At 42.5% G+C, this 21,963-nt stretch overlaps 1 protein-coding gene across 2 annotated transcripts in view; it reads right to left on the bottom strand.

The window, feature by feature from the left end:
* The window catches only part of LOC109908672 (KH domain-containing, RNA-binding, signal transduction-associated protein 3), a 149,075-nt gene that overhangs the window by 25,070 nt on the left and 102,042 nt on the right, over positions 1-21,963 (bottom strand). For both annotated transcript variants that reach the window (XM_031793489.1, XM_031793490.1), the window contains exons 3-6: positions 19,726-19,842; positions 16,628-16,774; positions 15,257-15,399; positions 14,446-14,623 (exon numbers count right to left, since the gene is read on the bottom strand). In XM_031793489.1, the coding sequence (XP_031649349.1) occupies positions 14,446-14,623; positions 15,257-15,399; positions 16,628-16,774; positions 19,726-19,842 (585 nt within the window). The remainder of the gene's footprint in view (positions 1-14,445; positions 14,624-15,256; positions 15,400-16,627; positions 16,775-19,725; positions 19,843-21,963) is intronic.

Consider the following 21,963-nt stretch of genomic DNA (forward strand, 5'->3'; position numbering starts at 1 on the left):
GGGGTGGAACAATTGTAAAATACCAGGAAAATATTCAACCCCAGTACAGAGATGAGGTAGTCATTCAAAAATTATGTTAAATACTATTATTGCAAAAATATAATGTTAAACACTATTACTGAGTCCATGCATCTTACGTGACTTGTTAAGCAAAATGTTTGCCATGACAAAAGGGTTGAATACTTATTGACTCAATACATTTTAGCTTTTCATTTTTATTAATTTGCAAAAATGTCGAAAATCATAATTCCACGACAATACAGCTACTGTGTGTAGGCCAGAGACAAAAAAAATCAGAATTTAATCCATTTTAAAAACAGGCTGTAACACAATAAAATGTGGAAATGTGAACAAAGTAAAGTGGTGTGAATACTTTCTGACAGCATCCATCAGTCTATTAATATTAAATTATAGAAAATCTCAGCAAAATGGTAAAAAGTAAAACCATGTAGCTGTGGCTGATCAAGTATGCATACAGTAGCTAGCCTCACTAAATTAGTCTCAGTTGAGTATGAAAAGCGAGAAGGAGATGATCCTAGATTGGAGAGAGAACACAGTTTTTGTTCAAGCGGAAGAGAGTCAGCCCAGAAATAAAAATCATTTTCTAGTCTATAAATAATGAAACAGTGGAAAATCTTCACAGCAACTTGATTCACTAATCCAGTTCAAGAATCTATACAAATATGATTTGTATCTGAAATACATGCCTGCACGATGAGCGCATGATACATGATACAATGACACAGAAAAGTTATTGTCCATATCTTCTTTTGATTAGTCAGTTGCAACAACATTGAGAAAACAAATACTGTGCAACATGCTTAATGAATAGCATTTACAGTATATTCACATAATGAATAACATTATGGAATCATCTCTTTCTCTGTCAGACACAGTAATAAGGTCATTGCTGAGGAATCCTCATGTTCTACTCCGTTCCGTAGATCCATTTTTAAATATGTCCTCTCGGCATTCCATTACTAATCTTAATATGTCCTGTCCCCATGTAGCTGATCATAACATGGTTTTGGTTATAATGTAATCTGATTACGACTGAAACTAAATGGATCTATAGAGCAGACAAACCCAAGCACTTGTTTTTTTCCATAACATGGAAATATGCAACAACAACAAAAAGTTAACTCTGTAACTTAGTAAGGTGCTGGGGGTCAAGCAGACAGGTCTGGAGGTCATTTATGACAAGAGAGCCCTCACAAAAGGCGCACAAGGTATCGATGCACCCCAGACATCCTTTTTACCAGGAGTTTGAGCTCTACCTCTAAGTATAGCTTTACAGGGCACCAGGGCACAAAAGGAGTAGAACAAGACAATCCTTTGTCCCAGTGGAATGAAACCCAACCACCAGTAAGATAAGAAGGCTGGTACCATTAACACTGTAGTTGACTGCGTGTACTGATGTGTATAGTGTACAGATAAATCCTTGATCTCTCAGGAACTGTACCTTTTCTACCTGCATTTATTGTCAGTACATGTCTATGCCTGATTATGCGCTTTCATACACTATGTGTACAAAACAATAAGAACACCTGCTCTTTCCATGACAGACTGACAAGGTGAATCCAAATTAATGCTATGATCCCTGCAGATGAAAGGAGGAGACCGGTTAAAGAAGGATTTTTACACTCACAAGACTCCATGTTACACAATAAATGATTGTTTTGTTCGATAAAGTCCCTCTTTATGACCAAAAACCTCGGTTTTGTTGGTGCGTTTTGTTCAGTAATCCATTGGCATAAAGCACGGTCACAACAGGCAGACGAAAAATCCATAAAGTACCATTAAAGTTTGTAGAAACATGTCAAACGATGTTTATAATCAGTCCTCAGGTTGTTTTTGTCATAAATAATCAATAATATTTCAACCGGACAATATCTCCGTCAATAGAAAAGGAAAAACAAGAATGGCGCATTCCTGGTCACGTGCAGAAAACATCTCTGGAAATGTCCACTGTCCACTCATTGAAAGTGGTGTTTCTCCCTCATTTTTCAGAGTAAAAGCCTGAAACAATGCCTAAAGACTGGCCACATCTCGTGGAAGCCATAGGGATCGTGAACTGGGTCAAAAGTCTTTGTATGGTGGATAGGCTTTCAATGGAAAAACAGCCATTTCAAAATAATAGCATTTCCTGGATGGATTTTCCTCAGGTTTTCACCTGCCATATCAGTTCTGTTATACTCACAGACATTATTTTAACAGTTTTGGAATTTTAGAGTGTTTTCTATCCAATACTACCATGCTAATGCATATCCTAGCTTCTGGGCCTGAGTAACAGGCAGTTTACATAGGGCACCATATTCATCCAAACTACTCAATACTGCGCCCATTCCAGAAAGGTTTTAAGTCTTGAGACAATTGAGACCTGGATTGTGTGTGTGCTTCTCAGAGGGTGAATGGGCAAGACAAACGATTTGAGTGCCTTTGAATGGGGTTTGGTAGTACAGTTGCCAGGCGCATCAGTTTGTGTCAAGAACTGCAACACTGCTGTGTTTTTCATGATCGCTTTCGACATCAAATGTACTGAATACACTGAGTGTACAAAACATTAAGAACACCTTCCTAATATTGGGTCCATGCCCCGACTATTTGAGGCTGTTCTGAGGGCAAAAAGGTTGGGTTGACTCAATATTAGGAAGGTGTTCTTAATGTTTTTGCACACTCAGTGTATTCAGTACATTTGGAAAGTATTCAGACCCCTTGACTTTTTGCACATTTTGTTATGTTACAGCCTTATTCTAAAATGGATTAAATAGTTTTTCCCTCTCTCAAATCTAGACACAATTCCCCATAATGATGAAACAAAAACAGGTTTTTATAAATTTTTGCAAATGTATAAAAAAAATTAAAAATTATGTATCATATTTACATTATTCAGAACCTTTACTCAGTAATTTGTTGAAGCTCCTTCGACAGCGATTACAGCCTCGAGACTTCTTGGGTATGACGCTACAAGCTTGGTACACCTGTATTTGGGGAGTTTCTGCCAGTCTTCTCTGCAGATCACCTCAAGCTCTGTCAGGTTGGATGGGGAGGTATTTTTTAGGTCTCTCCAGAGATGTTTGGCTAAGTTCAAGTCCAGGCTCTGGCTGGACCACTCAAGGACATTCAGAGACTTGTCCCAAAGCCACTCCTGCGTTGTTTTCGCTGTGTGCTTGGCGTCGTTGTCCTGTTGAAAGATAAACATTTGCCCCAGTCATGAGGTCCTGAGTGTTCTGGAGCAGGTTTTCATCAAGGATCTCTCTGTACTTTGCTCCATTCATCTTTCCCTCGATCCTGACTAGTCTCCCAGTCTCTGCCGCTGAAAAACACCACCATGCTCCACCGTAGGGATGGTGCCTGGTTTCCTCCAGACGTGACACTTGGCATTTAGGTCAAAGAGCTCAATCTTGGTTTCATCAGACTAGAGAATCTTATTTCTCATGGTCTGAGAGTCCTTTAGGTGCCTTTTACTGAGGAGTGGCTTCCGTCTGGCCATTTTATCATAAAGGCCTGATTTGTGGAGTGCTACAGAGACGGTTGTCCTTCTGGAAGGTTCTCCCATCCCCACAGAGGAACTCTGGAGCTCTCTCAGAGTGACCATCGGGTTCTTGGTCACCTCCCTGACCAAGGCCCTTCTCCCCTGATTGCTCAGTTTGGCCGGGCAGCCAGATCTAGGAAGAGTCTAGGTGGTTCCAAACGTCTTCCATTTAAGAATGACGGAGGCCACTGTGTTCTTAGGGACCTTCAATGCTGCAAAGAAATGTTGGTACCCTTCCCCAAATCTGTGCCTCGACGCAATCCTGTCTTGGAACTCTACAGACAATTCCTTGGATCTCATGGCTTGGTTTTTGCTCTGACATGCACTGTCAACTGTGGGACCTTAAATAGACTGGTGTCTGCATTTCCAAATCACGTCCAATCAATTGATTTTACCAAAGGTGGACTTCAATGAATTTGTAAAAAAACATCTCAAGGAAGATCAATGGAAACAGGATGCACCTGAGCTCAATTCCGAGTCTCATAGGAAAGATATCAGTTTTTGTAATACATTTGCAACCATTAAAAGAAAAACAGTTTTTGCTTTGTCTGTATATATTTTTTAAATCCATTGTAACTAAATCCGGCTGTAACTTAACAAAATGTGGATAAAAGGAAGGGGTCTGCATACTTTCCGAATGCACTGAATATACTGTACTGCAACCAAGATTTCCCCACAGGGATGATAAAGGCATTATCTTATCTTTAACATAACCATGGATGACAGACATGTTAGTAATACAAGCCCTTAGCGGGAAGGCTACATGTATGGTTGACAATCTATTTGAAGGCTACTGTCCCTTACCATGTAATGGCGCTTTATTCCTCTCTCTCAGACCCAACTTTATCAGGGTGCTGTCCTTCCTCATCTCAGTGTTGTTACTCCGTGGTGTTCGGTGCCACTTTAAATCCACATTAGAGCCTAACAATGTCATGTTATTGTCGTTTAACTTACCAGCTCCAGTGAGTTTAGGGGAGAACTGAACCCAGAACATGACTGTTTTACTAAGCATGCTCGCAGGTTAGCAACAACTTTTATTATGTTAGCTGGACTTTTCTTTAGAGAGATGGGCCTTTGGCAAATTTGAACGGCTTTTCAGTCACAAACTTGATTGTGATTGGTAATGGTAGTCACATACCTTTGTTTCACCTCTTGCAAAGCACTGATAGTCTGAATGAAATGTGCTTGAGGGAGAAATGAGGGCATACACACAAACAGCACTAATACAAGATGGCTACATTTCCAAGTTCAAACAGGATTAACATGTCAGAAAGGGATGGAGCAGAGACAGAGGGGAGCAGACAGAGAAAGGGAGCAGAAGAGAAGACAGAGATAGAGACAGCAGACCGAGAAAGCAAATCGAGAGAGCGAGAGGGCGAGAGCAGAGAAACAGCTCCTAAGTGAGTCTTTCATTTGTATGCCAGAGGAGGGCTGAGATGCATGTTGTTAAAAGATAAGGGTTGCCCTCATAGGCCAAAGAGACTAACAGAGGCTCTGGAACTGCATGTTCCAACAACAGTATCACAGACGCTTTACTGTGCTCTACAATACACCCGCTGGATCAGAGGAACAGATAGGGAAGGATGCTGCTGAAATACAGGAGGGGAGGTTTGGAGTCTCACACCGCCATAGCATCTCCATGAGAGTTAGACATTATACACCCATTATGTTCATCGTCATTTCAAGTGGGATTTATGCCACTTTGAACCTACAATGAGTGTACAAAATATTAGGAACACTTTTCTAATGTTGAGCCTCACCCCCCTTTCCCCCCTTTTGCCCTCAGAACAGCCTTAATTCGTCAGGGCAAGGCGTCAAAAGTGTTCCACAGGGATGCTGGCCCACGTTGACTCCAATGCTTCCCACAGTTGTGTCAAGTTGCCTGAATGTCCTTTGGGTGGTGGACCCACAAAGGAAACTGTTGAGTGTGAAATACCCAGCAGTGTTGCAGTTCTTGTCAAACTCAAACCGTTGCGCATAGCACCGACTACCATACCCCATTCAAAGGCACTTAAATCTTTTGTCTTGCCCATTCACCCTTTGAATGACACACATACAAAACCCATGTCTCAATTTGGGCTCCCGAATGGCACAGCAGTCTAAGGCAATGCATCTCAGTGCTAGAGGTGTCACTACAGACACCCTTGGTTTGAATCCAGGCTGTATCACAACCGACTGTGATTGGGATTCCTATAAGGCGGCGCACAATTGTCCCAGCGTCGTCCGGGATTGGCTGGTGTAGGCCGTCATTGTAAATAAGAATATGTTCTTAACTGACTTGCCTTGTTAAATAAAGGTTCAATAAAAAATGTAAATAAAGGAAAAATAAAATAATTCTCTCAAGGCTTAAAAATCCTTCGGTCTCCTCCCCTTCATCTATACTGATTGAAGTGAAGTTAAGAGGTGACATCAATAAGGGATCTGTACCGGCTGTTGGAAGGAGAGGACCAAGGTGCAGCGTGGTCCTCTCCTTCCAACAGCCATTACAGAATCACCCACCAAGAAAGGACCAAGCAGCGTGGTAACCAGGAGCAGAGGGTTCTGGACTCCTGGACTTGGGAGGAGATATTGGACGGCAAGGGACCCTGGGCACAGGCTGGGGAATATCGCCGCCCCAAGGCAGAGCTGGAGGCAGCGAAAGATGAGCGGCGGATCCAGGTTCTCCCGCCTGTCTGGAGCTGCCAGAGCCACCCGTCTGTCAGGAACTGCCAGAGCCGCCCGTCTGTCAGGAGCTGCCAGAGCCGCCCGTCTGTCAGGAGCTGCTAGAGCCGCCCGTCAGTCAGGAGCTGCCGGAGTCGCCCTTCAGTCAGGAGCTGCTGGAGTCTCCCGTCTAATCGGGGCCCGCTGCAAGGGTCCCCAGTCCGAGGTCGGCGGCAAGGGTCGCCGCTCTGAAGGCGCCACTTAAGGGGGCCAAGACTATGGTGGAGTGGGGTCCACATCCCGCGCCAGAGCCGCCACCGCGGACAGATGCCCACACAGACCTGTCCGGCCGGAGTCCGCGGACAGTCACATCCTGACCTTAGTTCCTTTTCATGTCTCTTTTTATGTATCTTTCAGTTTGGTCAGGTTAGTTGGCATGGGCATTCTATGTTTTGTGTTATATGTGTTATATCTCTGTGTTTGGCCTGGTATGGTTCCCAATCAGAGGCAGCTGGCAATCATTGTCTCTGATTGAGAACCATACTTAGGTAGCCTGTTTTCCTATTTTGAGTGGTGGGTGATTATTTTGTGTTGTGTGTCTGCACCAGCCAGAACTGTTTTGGTCGTTCGCTTTGTTATTTTTGTTATTTCCGTGTTCATTAAATAAATATGGACACATCCTCTCCTTCCAACAGCCGTTACAGGATCATAGCTTTCACCTGGATTCACCTGGTCAGTCTACGTCATGGAAAGATGTTTTGTACACTCATTGTATATTTAAAAACAAATAAATGTCATGGTTAAGCTATACAGAATAGATGTAGGATCTTAAATAGATCACCCTGTTGCAGGAAATGTTAAACTTGTAGTGTATATGAGGTTTAAAAATACTAATTTCCCATTTCCAAATATCAGACTTTAAACCCCAACAAAAATGTAAATGAATTATAATCAACATAATAATTAACATTTTCCTGCTGTCGCGAACTGGCTCAAATGAATACCCTACCCTACCTGCATATACAACTTTTTCTCATGATCATTATGTCACAGCCATCTGTTTTATAACAGAAATGTCTTCTTTTGAAACCTGTTTTTGGTGTGCTTTGTAAGGAAAGCGTGCATGCTCTGCCCACGACATTATGTTATGAAAATCACTGTCACCAATCCAGAGAATAAAGCCAATATAATGCAAAGTGATAAACCTTTTCATGGAGCAATATAATGTTTGTATTGTATGTAACCTGTACTTATACACATTATACTGTATTCAGGATCATTACACTGTTGTCAGCTACAATATCACACTTGTCTTCTCTTTACAGTGTCAGCATGAAGGGTGTAGTCTAGCTTCAAACACATGCACACACCCTGGCTCCTAACATACAGCATAGAGGAGAATAGTCTGGGGGAATTATCATAAACAAGACTAACCCACTTGTATTGCGCAACACACACACACACACACACACACACACACTGCTCTGCCCCTCACCACCCAAAAGGATCATGCTGTTTGTTTATCTTATTCTACCAGATGTGGTTTTTAGCCATTCTGTTGGTTGTACAGCGCCTTCAGAAAGTAGTCACTTTTTCCACATTTTGTTGTTACAAAGTGGGATTAAAATATATTTCATTGTCATAATAATAATTAATAATTATTTTCTTGTGTTTTTTTAAAGAATGGAAAATAAAACACTATATCTTGATTAGATAAGTAATCAACCCCCTGAGTTAATACATGTATACCTGTGAGTCTTTCTGGGTAAGTCTCTAAGAACTTTGCACACCTTGATTGTACAATATTTGCCCATTATTATTTTAAAAATTCTTCAAGCTTCGTCAAGTTGGTTGTTGATCATTGCGAGACAGTCATTTCAAGTCTTGCCATAGATTTTCAAGCTGATTTAAGTTAAAACTGTGACTAGGCCACAGGAACATTCAATGTTGTTTTGGTAAGCAACTCCAGTGTATATTTGGCCTTGTGTTTTAGGTTATTGTCCTGCTGAAAGGTGAACTTGTCTCCCAGTGTCTGTTGGAAAGCAGACTGAACCAAGTTTTCCTTTAGGATTTGTATCCTAAAAAAAACTCCCTAGTCTTTGCCGACCGACAAGCATACCCATAACATTACGCAGGCCTCACCATTCTCAAAAATAGGAAGAGTTGGACTCAGTGATGTGTTGAGTTGGATTGGCCCCAAATATAACACTTTGCATTCAGGACAAAAAGTTAATTCATTTGTCAACTTTGGCAGTATTACTTTAGTGTCTTATTGCAAACAGGATGCATGTTTCACTCTGTCATTTATGGGAATTCCCTCATGGGGAAATCCCTGACCAGTTTCCTTCCTCTCCGTTAACTTAGTTAGGAAGGACGCCTGTATCTTTGTAGTGACTGGGTGTATTGTGGAACAGGTTGAGAGCTTCAAGTTCCTCAGTGTCCACATCACTAAAGAACTGTCATGGTCCACTCACATCAACACAGTTGTATATAGGGCACGACAAGACCTCTTCCCCCTCAGGAGGCTGAAAAGATTCAGCATTGGTCCTCAGATCCTCAAAAAGTTCTACATCTGCACCATTCAGAGCATCTTGACTGGTTACATCAACGCTTGGTATGGCAACTGTTTGGCATCCGACCACAAGGCACTACAGAGAGTCGTGCATATGGCCGATTATCAGGCTGTAACACAATACAATTTGGAAATGTGGAAAAAGTCAAGGGGTGTGAATACTTTCTGAAGGCACTGTAAGTGTTTGTCTGCTTAACACGACACACTACTTAAGTCCCAAAAAGCCCCTATCACATATATAGTGCACAATTTTAACAAGGAATGGAATGCAGACACTCTCCGGCTCTGATGGAACTCATGTGTTTGAGTCCGAGGCATGTGATGCGACCAAGGCCTGCACCACACTGCATGGACAGGAAGTAAGGATGGTATGAAATAGGCCCTCTACACTTTTCTATTTTCTATTTTTACCAATGGCCTGCCACTGGTATTAAACAAAGCATGTGTGTCCATGTATGCTGATGATTCAACCGTATACGCATCAGCAACCACAGCTAATGAAGTCACTGAAACCCTTAACAAAGAGTTGCAGTCTGTTTTGGAATGGGTGGCCAGTAATAATCCGGTCCTGAACATCTCTAAAACTAAGAGCATTGCATTTGATACAAATCATTCCTTAAGTGCTAGACCTCAGCTGAAATTGGTAATGAATGGTGTGGCTGTTGAACAAGTTGAGGAGACTAAATTACTTTTGCGTTACCTTAGATTGTAAACTGTCATGGTCAAAACATATAGATTCAATGGTTGTAAAGATGGGGAGAGGTCTAGCCGTAATAAAGAGATGCTCAGATTTTTTGACACCACACTCCAAAAAGCATGTTCTGAAGGCTCTAGTTTTGTCTCATCTTGATTATTGTCCAGTCGTGTGGTCCAGTGCTGCAAGGAAAGACCTAGTTAAGCTGCAGCTGGCCCAGAACAAAAGGACATGTTTTGCTCTTCATTGTAATCAGAGGGCTGATATAAATACTATGCATGCCAGTCTTGTAGCGATTGTCGTTGGGAGAAGGAGAAGAGGACCAAAGTGCAGCATGGTATGTATTCATAATGACTTTTAATAAAGATAAATACTGGAACAAAACTGATAAACTAACAGTTCTGCAAGGGGCAACAAAAACACTAAACAGAAAATAATCACCCACAACTCAAAATGGGAAAACAGGCTGCCTAAGTATGGCTCTCAATCAGAGACAACGATAGACAGCTGCCTCTGATTGAGAACCATACCAGGCCAAACACATAGAAAAAGAAAACCTAGACCTACAACATAGAATACCCACCCACATCACACCCTGACCAAACTAAAAATAGAAACCCACAAAGCAATCTACAGTCAGGGCGTGACAAGTCTCTCTTGGCTAAGAGTTGAGGAGAGACTGACTGCATCACTTCTTCTTTTTGTAAGAAACATCATTGCGTTGAAAATCCCAAATTGTTTGCATAGTCAACTTACACACAGCTCTGACACACAGACTTATCCCACCAGACATGCCACTATGGGTCTTTTCATAGTCCCCAAATCCAGAACAAATTCAAGAAAGCGTACAGTATTATATAGAGCCCTTATTGCATGGAACTTCCTTCCATCTCATATTGCTCAAATAAACAGCAAACCTCAAATAACAGATAAAGAAACACCTCGTGGCACAACGCCTTTCCCCTATTTGACAGTTTGTTTGCATACATTGATACAGTTCAAGTTGGAAGTTTACATACACTTAGGTTGGAGTCAAACTATGTAGTTAACAAACTATAGTTTTGGCATTACACTACTTTGTGCATGACACAAGTCATTTTTTGTTTACAGACAGATTATTTTACTTAAAATTCACTGTATTACAATTCCAGTGGGTCAGAAGTTTACATACACTAAGTTGACTGTGCCTTTAAACAGCTTGGAAAATTCCGGAAAAGGATGTCATGGCTTTAGAAACGTCTGATAGGCTAATTGACCTCATTTGAGTCAATTGGAGGTGTACCTGTGGATGTATTTCAAGGCCTACCTTCAAACTCAGTGCCTCTTTGTGTCACGCCCTGACCTTAGAGCTTTTATGTCTCTATTTTGGTTTGGTCAGGGTGTGATTTGGGTGGGCATTCTATGTTCTTTTTTCTATGTTTTGTCTTTCTTTGTTTTGGCCGGGTATGGTTCTCATTCAGGGACAGCTGTCTATCGTTGTCTCTGATTGGGAACCATACTACCATACGTAGCTTTTCCCCACATGGTTTTTGTGTGTAGTTAATTTCTGTGTAGTGGTTGCACCTGACAGGACTGTTGCGTTTATTCTCGTTGTTATTTTTGTGATAGTGAGCAAAGGACCTTGTGAAGATGCTGGAGGAAACAGGTACAAAAGTATCTAAATCCACAGTAAAACCAGTCCTATATCGACATAACCTGGAACACCGCTCAGCACGGAAGAAGCCACTGCTCCAAAACCGCGGTAAAAAAGCCATCTCAACCGTGAAGCATGGGGGTGGCAGCATCATGTTGTGGGGGTGCTTTGCTGCAGGAGGGACTGGTGCACTTCACAAAATAGATGGCGCCATGAGGACGGACAATTATGTGGATATACTGAAGCAACATCTCAAGACATCAGTCACGAAGCTAAAGCTTGGTCGCAAATTAGTATTCCAAATGGACAATGACCCCATGCATACTTCCAAAGTTGTGGCAAAATGGCTTTAAGTCAATGTATTGGAGTGGCCATCACAAATCCCTGACCTCAATCCCATAGAAAATTTGTGGGCAGAACTGAAAAAGTGTGTGCGAGCAAGGAGGCCTACAAACCTGACTCACACCAGCTATGTCAGGAGGAATGGGCCAAAATTCACCCAATTTATTGTGGGAAGCTTGTGGAAGGCTACCCAAAACATTTGACCCAAGTTAAACAATTTAAAGGCAATGCTACCAAATCCTAATTGAGTGTTTGTAAACTTCTGACCCACTGGGAATGTGATGAAAAAAATAAAAGCTGAAAGAAACCATTCTCTCTACTATTATTCTGACATTTCAAATTCTTAAAATAAAGTGGTGATCCTCAATGACCTAAAACAGGGAAGCTGCTGCTTCTGCTACAGCTAATGGGGATCGTAAAATTCTTTATCCACACCTTTCTCATTATCAGCCCAAATATTATTTGTATTTCTGATTCCTAGTGAATGTTAAGAAATGGGTAACAGGCAGAATAACCACAATCCTATTACTGGCCAATGGGCTGAAATGCAGGTCAGTAACAGGTTCCTTATGGCCTTGTGAGTGTGTGTTTGTGCTTGCACGAGTGTGTTTGTGTGCCCTATGAAATATCTGGAATGAGATTTGGATGCAATTACTGTATTGTGTAATCAGACTGCTAGGCAAATAATCTCATTCATAATTTAGTTTTATACAAATTAGATTCGCCAATAATCTGATATCGCTACTTACTGTTATTATCGAATCACTGATAATAGAGAGAGGCACAGTAAAGCCACTGAATTCTGAAAATAATTGAATTACCAAAACAAAAACATCCTAACTTCAGAATGCTCAATACAGTAGGTCAGGGTTCCCCAACAGGTGGCCCACGGACCAAATTCGGTCCACGGGTGAATTTATTTGCCCACCCGGTAGCCCAAATTGATCCAAATGAAGCATGCATTGGTAAGAAAACCGATTAAAATGTTACAAATCGCCAGTTCACTAAAGTTTTTTACTAATTTTATCTGTTTCTGCCTTATTCTGAAAATACCTCTAATCTGTTCTGATTGAATCGATTCATCCTCTCCTTCAGCCAATCGAACTTTGTGCATGTAACCGAGTATGACATTGATCTACAAGTCAGATAATTGTGTGCACAGTGCGGGAGAAGCAGCTGCTCGCACCAATGAGAGGTAGGCCTACCCCTTCCCTGTTTTAATATTCGTAGGCTACATCTGTGTGTCACCTTCAGCATTATTTTTGTATCTCACCGGAGAATGCATCGGAGCGAGCAAAACAGGGCCTCTCTGTCTGCATGTGTAGGCCATCTATCTGGTCAGAAAGAGTATGACATAGTTGCCGCCCGTACCATTGAACGCAAGGGAAGCCAGCGAGCATTTGGCCTCCCTTGATTAAAAAAAGTTTCAAATAATAGCCTGGCATACCAAAAAAAACTTTAATGGGAAGCCAGTTTGTGTTTGGCTTCACTCCTATCACATCACATTGAGAGCAATATGTAACTAACATAAACAACTTGAATTGTTGCATCTCATTGTGTTGTTGTCCTCCAGTGGCTAGCTAGCTAAAAGTGTCCTAAATTGGCCGTGGATGGTTTTCATACATCTGGTTTTACTTAATTCTCCGTACTAGCCAATGATTATAACGGCAATTTTGATCCAACCATAAATTCATACTTTGTACTCCTGGCCTGAGAGGATGGAAGTTCAACATGTAGCTCGATGTAGTATGCTAATGTTAACAAATTGCATCGAATCGTTTCAAACTAAAAGTATTGTTCCTGTATCGTATCGGAGCCCATGTATCTAGATATTGTCCTTGTAAGGAGACACGCATATCCATAATAAATTGAGAGGTATATGTGATCATATCACAATGTAATCAAGGTTTGAAATGATTCTGTTTTTGTCAAATACTATATCTGTTTGGGCTTCTTGAGGTCAGTCTGCAGTCTACAAATAATTTATAACTATGTTCCGGCCCCCCGACCTTCCACTCAAGAAAAAATCGGCCCGCGGCTGAATGTAATTGGGGACACCTGCAGTAGGTGATATATTGTCATGTTAACTTCTCTAAAAACATGCTGGATAAACAGAACATGGCTTCAAGCCCTTTGGCTGAGCCACACTGTCTGTAGACGAGGTAAAAACTGGAAGAATGAGGCATCAAGTATGAGCAAGAAATGCATCTCCTCCTCAGCAGTAATTTAATAGAAAACTACAAGAAACTATTTGTTAACATCACTCAATGGAGACAACAGAACAGTAGTTGTGTGTACTACCAACCCTCTACAACGATGGAGAGTAGTGGAGCTCATTCAGTCTGTAATTCACAGCGATATGGTGAAGATTTATCATCAGCCAGATGTCTGCAGTGCTCTCTCTCCTGGATCCCCAGGTGCAGGTGTGTGTCTGTCTGTCTGTGGAGCCAGTTTACCACTGTGACAATGATGTGAAGCAGATGGTCTAGCCGAGGCTCTTTACCAGTCATTCTCTACGACCTCCACCCATTCTAACTGCAGACCTCCATATAAACCTGTCAGATGTGGTTAGCTATGGACTGGCAGGGTACATGTCCTCTCCTACCCCTCCTCTCCTCCCGTCATCCTCTCTACTAAATATGCTGGGTTGGTGCAGCCTCCCTGAGGACCTGCTGTGACAGTAAGGTGGGAGGTAGACGGAAGGAGGGAGTCCTCCTTGGCATGTGTCCAAAGGGTCTGACTCTGGAGTTAATATATTCTATCACTGCCAGCTGTTCATATGGGCTCCCTCCAGAAACAACAGGTAAACTAGCATGCCAAGATTACCATAGCAGCTACCAGTAAAATCCCTTCTCAGTTTTGATAATACTAGGAGGATGTACCTGTATGCAGACTCAGTGTGTGTGTGTGTGTGTGTGTGTGTGTGTGTGTGTGTGTGTGTGTGTGTGTGTGTGTGTGTGTGTGTGTGTGTGTGTGTGTGCCAGCGTACATGCATGAACACGTTTCTCTCTTACTGTGTAAATACTCACATATTCCCCATATGTGTCTTGTACTACGGGAGGCGGTGGTCTCCGCGGGGGAGCCCCTCGTGTTCTTTGTGCTGGCACACCCCTCCCTCGGGTGGATGGTACCCGGCTAGGGGGTGCCCCTCTCGGTGCTGCTCCACGGGGGACAGCTGCGTGGGGAGGGGGCACACCTCCTCGACTCCTACCACACAGGACAAGCAGGGAATTATAGGTAGGGTCTCAAATATCACTCTATGTAGTGCACTGTTTTGACCAGAGCCCTATGGCTTAAGTGGACCAGTAGACTGTCAGCAGGATACCTCTGCAATTCAGACATAATCACATTATCGGTAGTGAGTATATGGTTTATGCATCTGACTTAATGTCCACCACACTCCCTCTAGTTGTTCTTTCTTCTCTCACCTACATTAGGCATGCTAAATGCTATTTACTGTCTAATTTAAAACAGATCCAATTATAATCCGTCTCAGAGCAATACAAACATCTACACACACTAACATACACACATCCCTTCTCTGTGACCTGGTTTATCTCTTCATCTGATGTTTCCTTTTATAAACACAAATATACTTTGCATTTAGTAGAACACTTGAGAGCCACACAGCGTGCGTACTTTAAAGTATTATAATGGAGATGACTATTTGAGTATTATCCTAAGTCATCTGGGGAGTTACATCATAAAGAGTATACAGCAGGAAAGATGCATACAAACATGTCTTTGAATGTCAATAGTTCTCAAAGTTGTATTGTGTATCATTTGGGTCAGATGGTGTACCCCCCCCCCCCCACACACACACACGTTGGCAGTAGGTACCTGATGGGTCCTGGGGCAGGTGTCCCTCTACCCCGTGCTGCAGGCAGCTTGCCCCTCACCGCTGGCACCTTGGCATCCTCTGAGCCACCATTCAGGTACGTCAGCTCCTGCAGCTGCGCCTGTCGGATCTCATCATTGTAATCCTGCACACACACACAAACACACACACACACACACACACAAACAAACACACATACCCTTTTAATTACAGCATATTAAATGGCGTCCTTAATCTCCAGGGTTACAGCCCTGTAGGAATGTCTAATTAATGACTATACAGTGCTTCTGTGTCCAAGCAGTGTGTGTGTGTGTGTGTGTGTGTGTGTGTGTGTGTGTGTGTGTGTGTGTGTGTGTGTGTGTGTGTGTGTGTGTGTGTGTGTGTGTGTGTGTGTGTGTGCATGCGCTCATGCGTGTCATGATGCTGCTGTGACCGCTGCTCCTCAGGCAGAGCAACACACTCCTGATCCCCCGTTGATAAAACCCAGGAACCCCATTTGGCTTTTTATCGTCACACACAATCGTCTCTCTCTCTGTGTGTGTGCTTTATCATCGCACACAGTTGTATTCACCACTCAATGGAACGTAGCAATTAATATGGAAATCAGCGTTTAATCATGCTGCCATGGAGACGATTGTCTTGTGTCTCCTCCATATCAACACATCTCTGTGTGTTTGTAAGGGAAATTTAAAGACGTCATTCATGACCGGAAATAAATCATCATGGCTCGGAGTGAGACTGGAACGATCAAACATATCAACATGGGATGGAGAGATCATACTATTCTTCCATAATTGCATGGGACAGATCAGTCACATCCATAATACATTGAGTAAGAGTAAATAAACGTGATGTATGGGCGTCCCAGAGAGGGTTCGGCTGTGCTGAGTGCTTCCTGTCTGACTGTGTTACTCTCTTATTCAGCTTAGTCAGTTATCCCCATGACTTCCCTTCCCTCAGAGGGACGTGCATCCAATCAGACAGAGTGGGATAGTGGTTCAACTACTTCAGCTGGCTAGCTTGTAGAAGCAGAGGGATTGTGACTGGACTGGACCAGAATTCTGCCACTTGCTACTTCCTGTATAACCTTTACTCTACTATCTGGGTGTTCAATGCAGACACTGACACAGAGTATAATCACATGTTGCACAAAAGAAGCAGAGTAGCTGATGTACACCTGCATTGCTATCTGTTTGGGGCTTTAGGCTGGGTTTCTGGACAGCACTTTGTGACCTCCGCTGATGTAAAAAAGGGCTTTATAAATACATTTGATTGATTGATTGACCAGCTAGCTGATATATTTTGTTGATATGTTGGATCAAATAAAAAGAGGACAGGGTAACAGTAATGTGTGTGTAGGTGTCAGTACGTACAGGTATGAGGAACTTCTTGATCTCCTCCAGTGCGTGACCCATCCTGTTGTAGGCCTCTGCAGGGGGAGCGAACACTTCTATGAGGACATGGAGGTCCTCGTTCAGGTGCTGATATTTGGCCTCTCCGCTCTTCCGTAGCTCTTCCTCCTGGTGGAACAAAAAACAATCAAATGTATTTATAAAGCCCTTTTTACACCAGAAGTTGTCAGAACGTGCTTTAACTTGGCCTATTATAATGTCACCTCAATTACCACCTCACAGTTTATTTAATCCACACAGGATAAGCAAGACTGATCCAGCAAATCTGTTTGACTTGATTATTGAATTTAAACGTACTATATTTAGGGCTGTTGGAGTTAATCAGTTAACTCTAGTTCACTTTTAAAATTGTAAATGCACACATTTTTTTAATTGTGATCGCATTGTCCGAAAGCATTCAGAATATACTCTACAATCCAAACAATCTGTACAGATAAAAACAACCGGGGGATGTCAAAACAAGTTGACATTGAGGTTAAAGAATCTGTGCTTTATCAATTTACCAGATTTTGCTAACTGTTACTTTGGACAAAATCAAGACGTCAATATTCTTGTAATGTTTTTTAAATAAAAAATCTGAAATTACTGCTCAATTTGAGCAAATTCAGAAGTTGTGTTTATTCGAGATTAATGCCATAAAGGAGTGCACCACTCTATACTGTACATGTAATACATTACATAGTATAGTGTAAATAGGACCCAACCAAAATAGATCTCAATGGGCCATCTCATCCAGACAGAAAGAGGCAATATGTAATTGAAGGGCCAAAATAGGACAGCAAACCCTAAGTAAAACTACAGCACAGCTGACAACATCTCTCGAGTGGTGCAGCGGTCTAAGGCAGTGCTAGAGGTGTCACTACAGACCCGGGTTCGAGCCCGGGCCGTATCACAACCAATCATGATCGGGAGTCCCATAGGGCGGCGCACAACTGGCCCAGTGCTGTCCGGTTTAGGGGAGGGTTAGGCCGGGGGGCCTTTATAAGTAGGCAAGCATTGTAAATAAGAATGTGTTCTTAATTAACTGACTTGTCTAGTAGAACAAAATCCTGCTCACCTCTTCTCTAGTGGTGTGCCTCTATGCTGCTAGCTATTGAGAACTTCCTTCCTCAAGTGGAATCTTGCAACTCACACACATTCCGTCCTCTAGAAGCATCATGCAAGGCAGAGTCTGTCATGTAATTATAAATAACCTTGTTTTAAACCTGTGGTATGTTGATGAGATGCTAATTTCCCCCATAAATCTGTGTTTTACGAGGAAGAGGCTCCTCTGTGCATACTGTCTGCCTCTACTGATGGATCTGCCGAAGAGACATCAATGACACACACGCACGCACGCACGCACGCACGCACGCACGCACGCACGCACGCACACACACACACACACACACACACACACACACACACACACACACACACACACACACACACACACACACACACACACACACACACACACACACACACACACACACACACACACACACACACACACACACACACACTGTCTTCCTATATGTGCTCAGCAGGCCATGGCAGGAGATTACAGCTGTCACCTCCTCTATCTCCTCCAAGCATCTCCCCTCTGTTGACATTCCTCATAGAGAATCTGTTTATATTCCTCACAGATAATCTGGTTATCAAACAGCCATTCTCTTCCCAGAAACAGAGGCACAAAGAGGCACAGAGCCTGAGACAACAACATGAGAGTCAATAGGAACTCCATAGGAAAGACAGTTTGGTTCAGAGCATGACATGTATATGCTGTTAGTTGTTGCAGATGACGCGTTCTTAAGCATGCTGAACGATGCCACAACAGCCACAGCATGAATGCAGTGTATTGTAGGGACTCTTTGCAGACTGAGCGGACTGACAGAGGACAGGGAAGCCCAATTCAACAACAACATGTAATTTCATCATCCATTTTAAAGCTCCACTAGCCTTCGTTTCCATAACACCAACCTTGAACCCAGAAGCATATGTCTCCCTAAACGTCACCCAGCCCAAGGAACGTACAATAAAGCAACTTCAGGACAGAGACTCTGAATGCTTCTATGTCATATTGGCTAAAAGAGTATGGTGACGGTGCAGGGATGTCAGGGGTGCCATCAGCTCCACACTCAGAAGCAGAGGAAGAGAAGGAAGAAGGAGAGGAGAAAAGCCTTATACAGCCTGTTGCTTCTGTGGCCATTCCTTTGATCCTTTCACTGACACTCTGTGTAACTGACAATGACAAATCTTGGGCAGATATTGGAGGAATTCTATGAGAATTCTACACGTAGCCATAAAGCATACACTGAAGCTGAGATTGTATCCATCTCCAACTGGCTTGCAGCGGGGCAGCTATAAGAACACAGCTGTATCCACACAATTAGAATTAGATTCTAGAATTACGCCTCTTAATGATAGAAAACGTCATGTATTATACAGGCCTCTCACTGCAAGATAACTCTGAAACAAATAGCACAACAAAAGGCTCTTTTCGGGCGCATCGTTTTCTGAAACTATGACAGTAAAGGTGCATGCTGGATCTGGAGCAAACTGTCAATCACAGATCACAGATCTCCCTGGTGGGGTAGTGGAGGAGGTGTGTGAAGCATGCCGAGCTGCGTGTGTGAGCTGTGTGTGCGCGTGCATGCATGCGTGCGTGTGTGTTTTGAAACCTGCTGAGCTCAGCACATCTCCATGACAGATCTGTTCAGCAGGTGTTCCAGAGTTTGTGCCGTCAGAGAGAGAATCGATCACAACAATCTAACGGAACGTTTGCGTATGACACTGAAGATCATCGATGTCACAAATCAGCCACGATGACAAACTGACTGACGGAGAAAGACTGTCACAGACACAACAAGACAGAACACATCCACAATAACTCAGCTGGTTATTGATGCCTTTCCACTGAGGGTGTCTGCCTCAATTTACCCCGAAACAAACAACAGAGAGAGATAGAGAGACAGAGAGTGAGAGAAAGAGAAGAGGACTTGGGTTTTACTAGACAGAGAGGGAGAAAGAGGAATGTTTGACTGTTAGAGAGAAGGAGAGAAAGACTTGGCTGTTACCTTCTCTTTGTCTCTCATTGATCCTTTCCCCAGAATGGACATCTTAGTGAGCGTGTCTTCCTGCAGTCTCTTTAGTGAGTTCCCGCGTGGACCCAGCAGTTTGCCCACAAAGTTAAACTAAAACAGAAACACAAGCAGAGAAGTTTCATGAGTAACTGTTGCTGATGAGATAAAGACAAAAACAGTTGTATGTCAATCACATTTCGGTTCAAACAGTCTGCTTTTGATTAAATATAAACAAGAAATGTAGCAATTGACAAGAGTACAAAATGTAAGTAATCCGTATTTGGGTTGACATGAGAACTATCTTCCTAGTAGCACGGGTGTCTCCATAAAACTGTTTTCTCAACCAGGGCCATACGGTCAAACGTAGTGCACTATATAGGGAAAAGGATGCCATTTCCCTTACAAAAAAAAGATTGCAGTTTTGAAACTGAAGTAATATTGCAGTAACTGCAGCCGACTGGTATTTTGGATTTCAGAAATGAAAGAATGAGTCAGTATAACTGCAGTGTAGTTACACTCCAAAATGACTGCAGTAAAAAAAAAAAAAAATGTTATTTTGAATGCGGTATTTGCAGCATACTGCAGTTATACTGCACTCTGACTGCAATCTTTCTGCCTTTGACAACCAACACACATAATCCTTACAATTATAACAGCATTATGTGAAATGAGGAGGCTCAGAGTGTGGATGGTCAGGTTGAAATAGTACAAAAATCAAGTAAGGATGGTTAGCATTTGACAAGATTAAAATGTTTTACTGATCCCTATTTTATTTGACATCTTTTATAGTAGCACTGAGTCTCCGTAACACTGCTATTTCAACCATATCCAATGTGCGACCCACATGTATCGGAGTGCCAAGCCTTGATCCAAAAGGCTCCTTAACAGCTTCTACCCCCAAGCCATAAGACTGCTGAACAATTAATCAAATGCCTACCCGGACTATTTACATTGACCCCCCCCCCCCCCCCCCCCCCCCCCCCCACACCCCCAACTCAACTGTTTTTACACAGCTGCTATTCGCTGTTTATTCTTCATGTATAGTCACTCTACCCCCTAACCACATACAAATGACCTCGACTAACCTGTACCCCCGCACATTGACTCAGTACCGGTACCCCATGTATATAACCTTATTATTGTTATTTTATTGTGTTACTTTCTATTCCATTTTTTACTTTAGTTTTTTAGTAAATATTTTCTTCACTCCATTTTTTTAAAACTGCATTGTTGGTTAAGTAACTTACTGGTTTGTAAGTTATCATTTCACCTGTTGTATTCAGCGCATGTGACAAATAAAAATGTCATTTGTTATCTTTTAAACGGCACCCTATTCTCTATATGGTGCACTACTTTTGACCAGGGCCCATAGGGTTAAACGTAGTGCACTATATAGGGAAAAAGGTGTCATTTGGGACGCAGTACAGCATTTCTGCCTTAGACAACTAACATACATAATCCTTCCAATTATAACAGCATTATGTGAAATGAGGATTCTAAGCGTATGAGCGGTCAGGTTCATATAGTACAATATTTTTATATTCAACTATTCAAGTTTTATACAATACCACATTTTGCCATTCTATGTCTATGTTACCACTGTATACATGCTCTGCAAAAGGCACATAGAGTACCCTTGCTATTTTCATATAGCTGTTGACTGTTGAGTGACCCTGTTTAAGGTCATGCAAAGACCAAAACAGAGAGATTAGATGGATAGAAAAACAGAGGAGCGAGAGAGAAAAGAGAGAGAAAAAGAGCAGACAGAGAGAGAGAGAGAGAGAGAGAGAGAGAGAGAGAGAGAGAGAGAGAGAGAGAGATAGCAGGTAGAGAGAGAGAGAGAGAGAGAGACAGCAGGTAGAGAGAGATAGAGGGTACAGAGTACAGAGCTATTCTGCTCACCATCTCTCTCCCTTTAACAGTGAGTTATACAGCTGTCTCCTACATCTCCCTGAGTCATTAATTAGCAGACAGGAGAGACAAAAAAAACAGCCCTATTTTGTTCTACACCTCACCTATGGCTCTTATGTCTCCTGCCTGTTATTCTCTCACAACAGTAACTGTCGTTGCCATGGTCATTAACTGTAGTTGCCATAGTCAATAACTGTCGTTGCCATGGTCATTAACTGTAGTTGCCATAGTCAATAACTGTCGTTGCAATGGTCAGTAACGGGCATTGCAATGATCAGTCGCAGGCAGTGCACTCAGGTGAACTCAGGCCATATGGCCCTA

This window comes from Oncorhynchus kisutch, linkage group LG17 (genome assembly GCF_002021735.2).
Source record: "Oncorhynchus kisutch isolate 150728-3 linkage group LG17, Okis_V2, whole genome shotgun sequence".
Classification (NCBI taxonomy): Eukaryota; Metazoa; Chordata; class Actinopteri; order Salmoniformes; family Salmonidae; genus Oncorhynchus; species Oncorhynchus kisutch.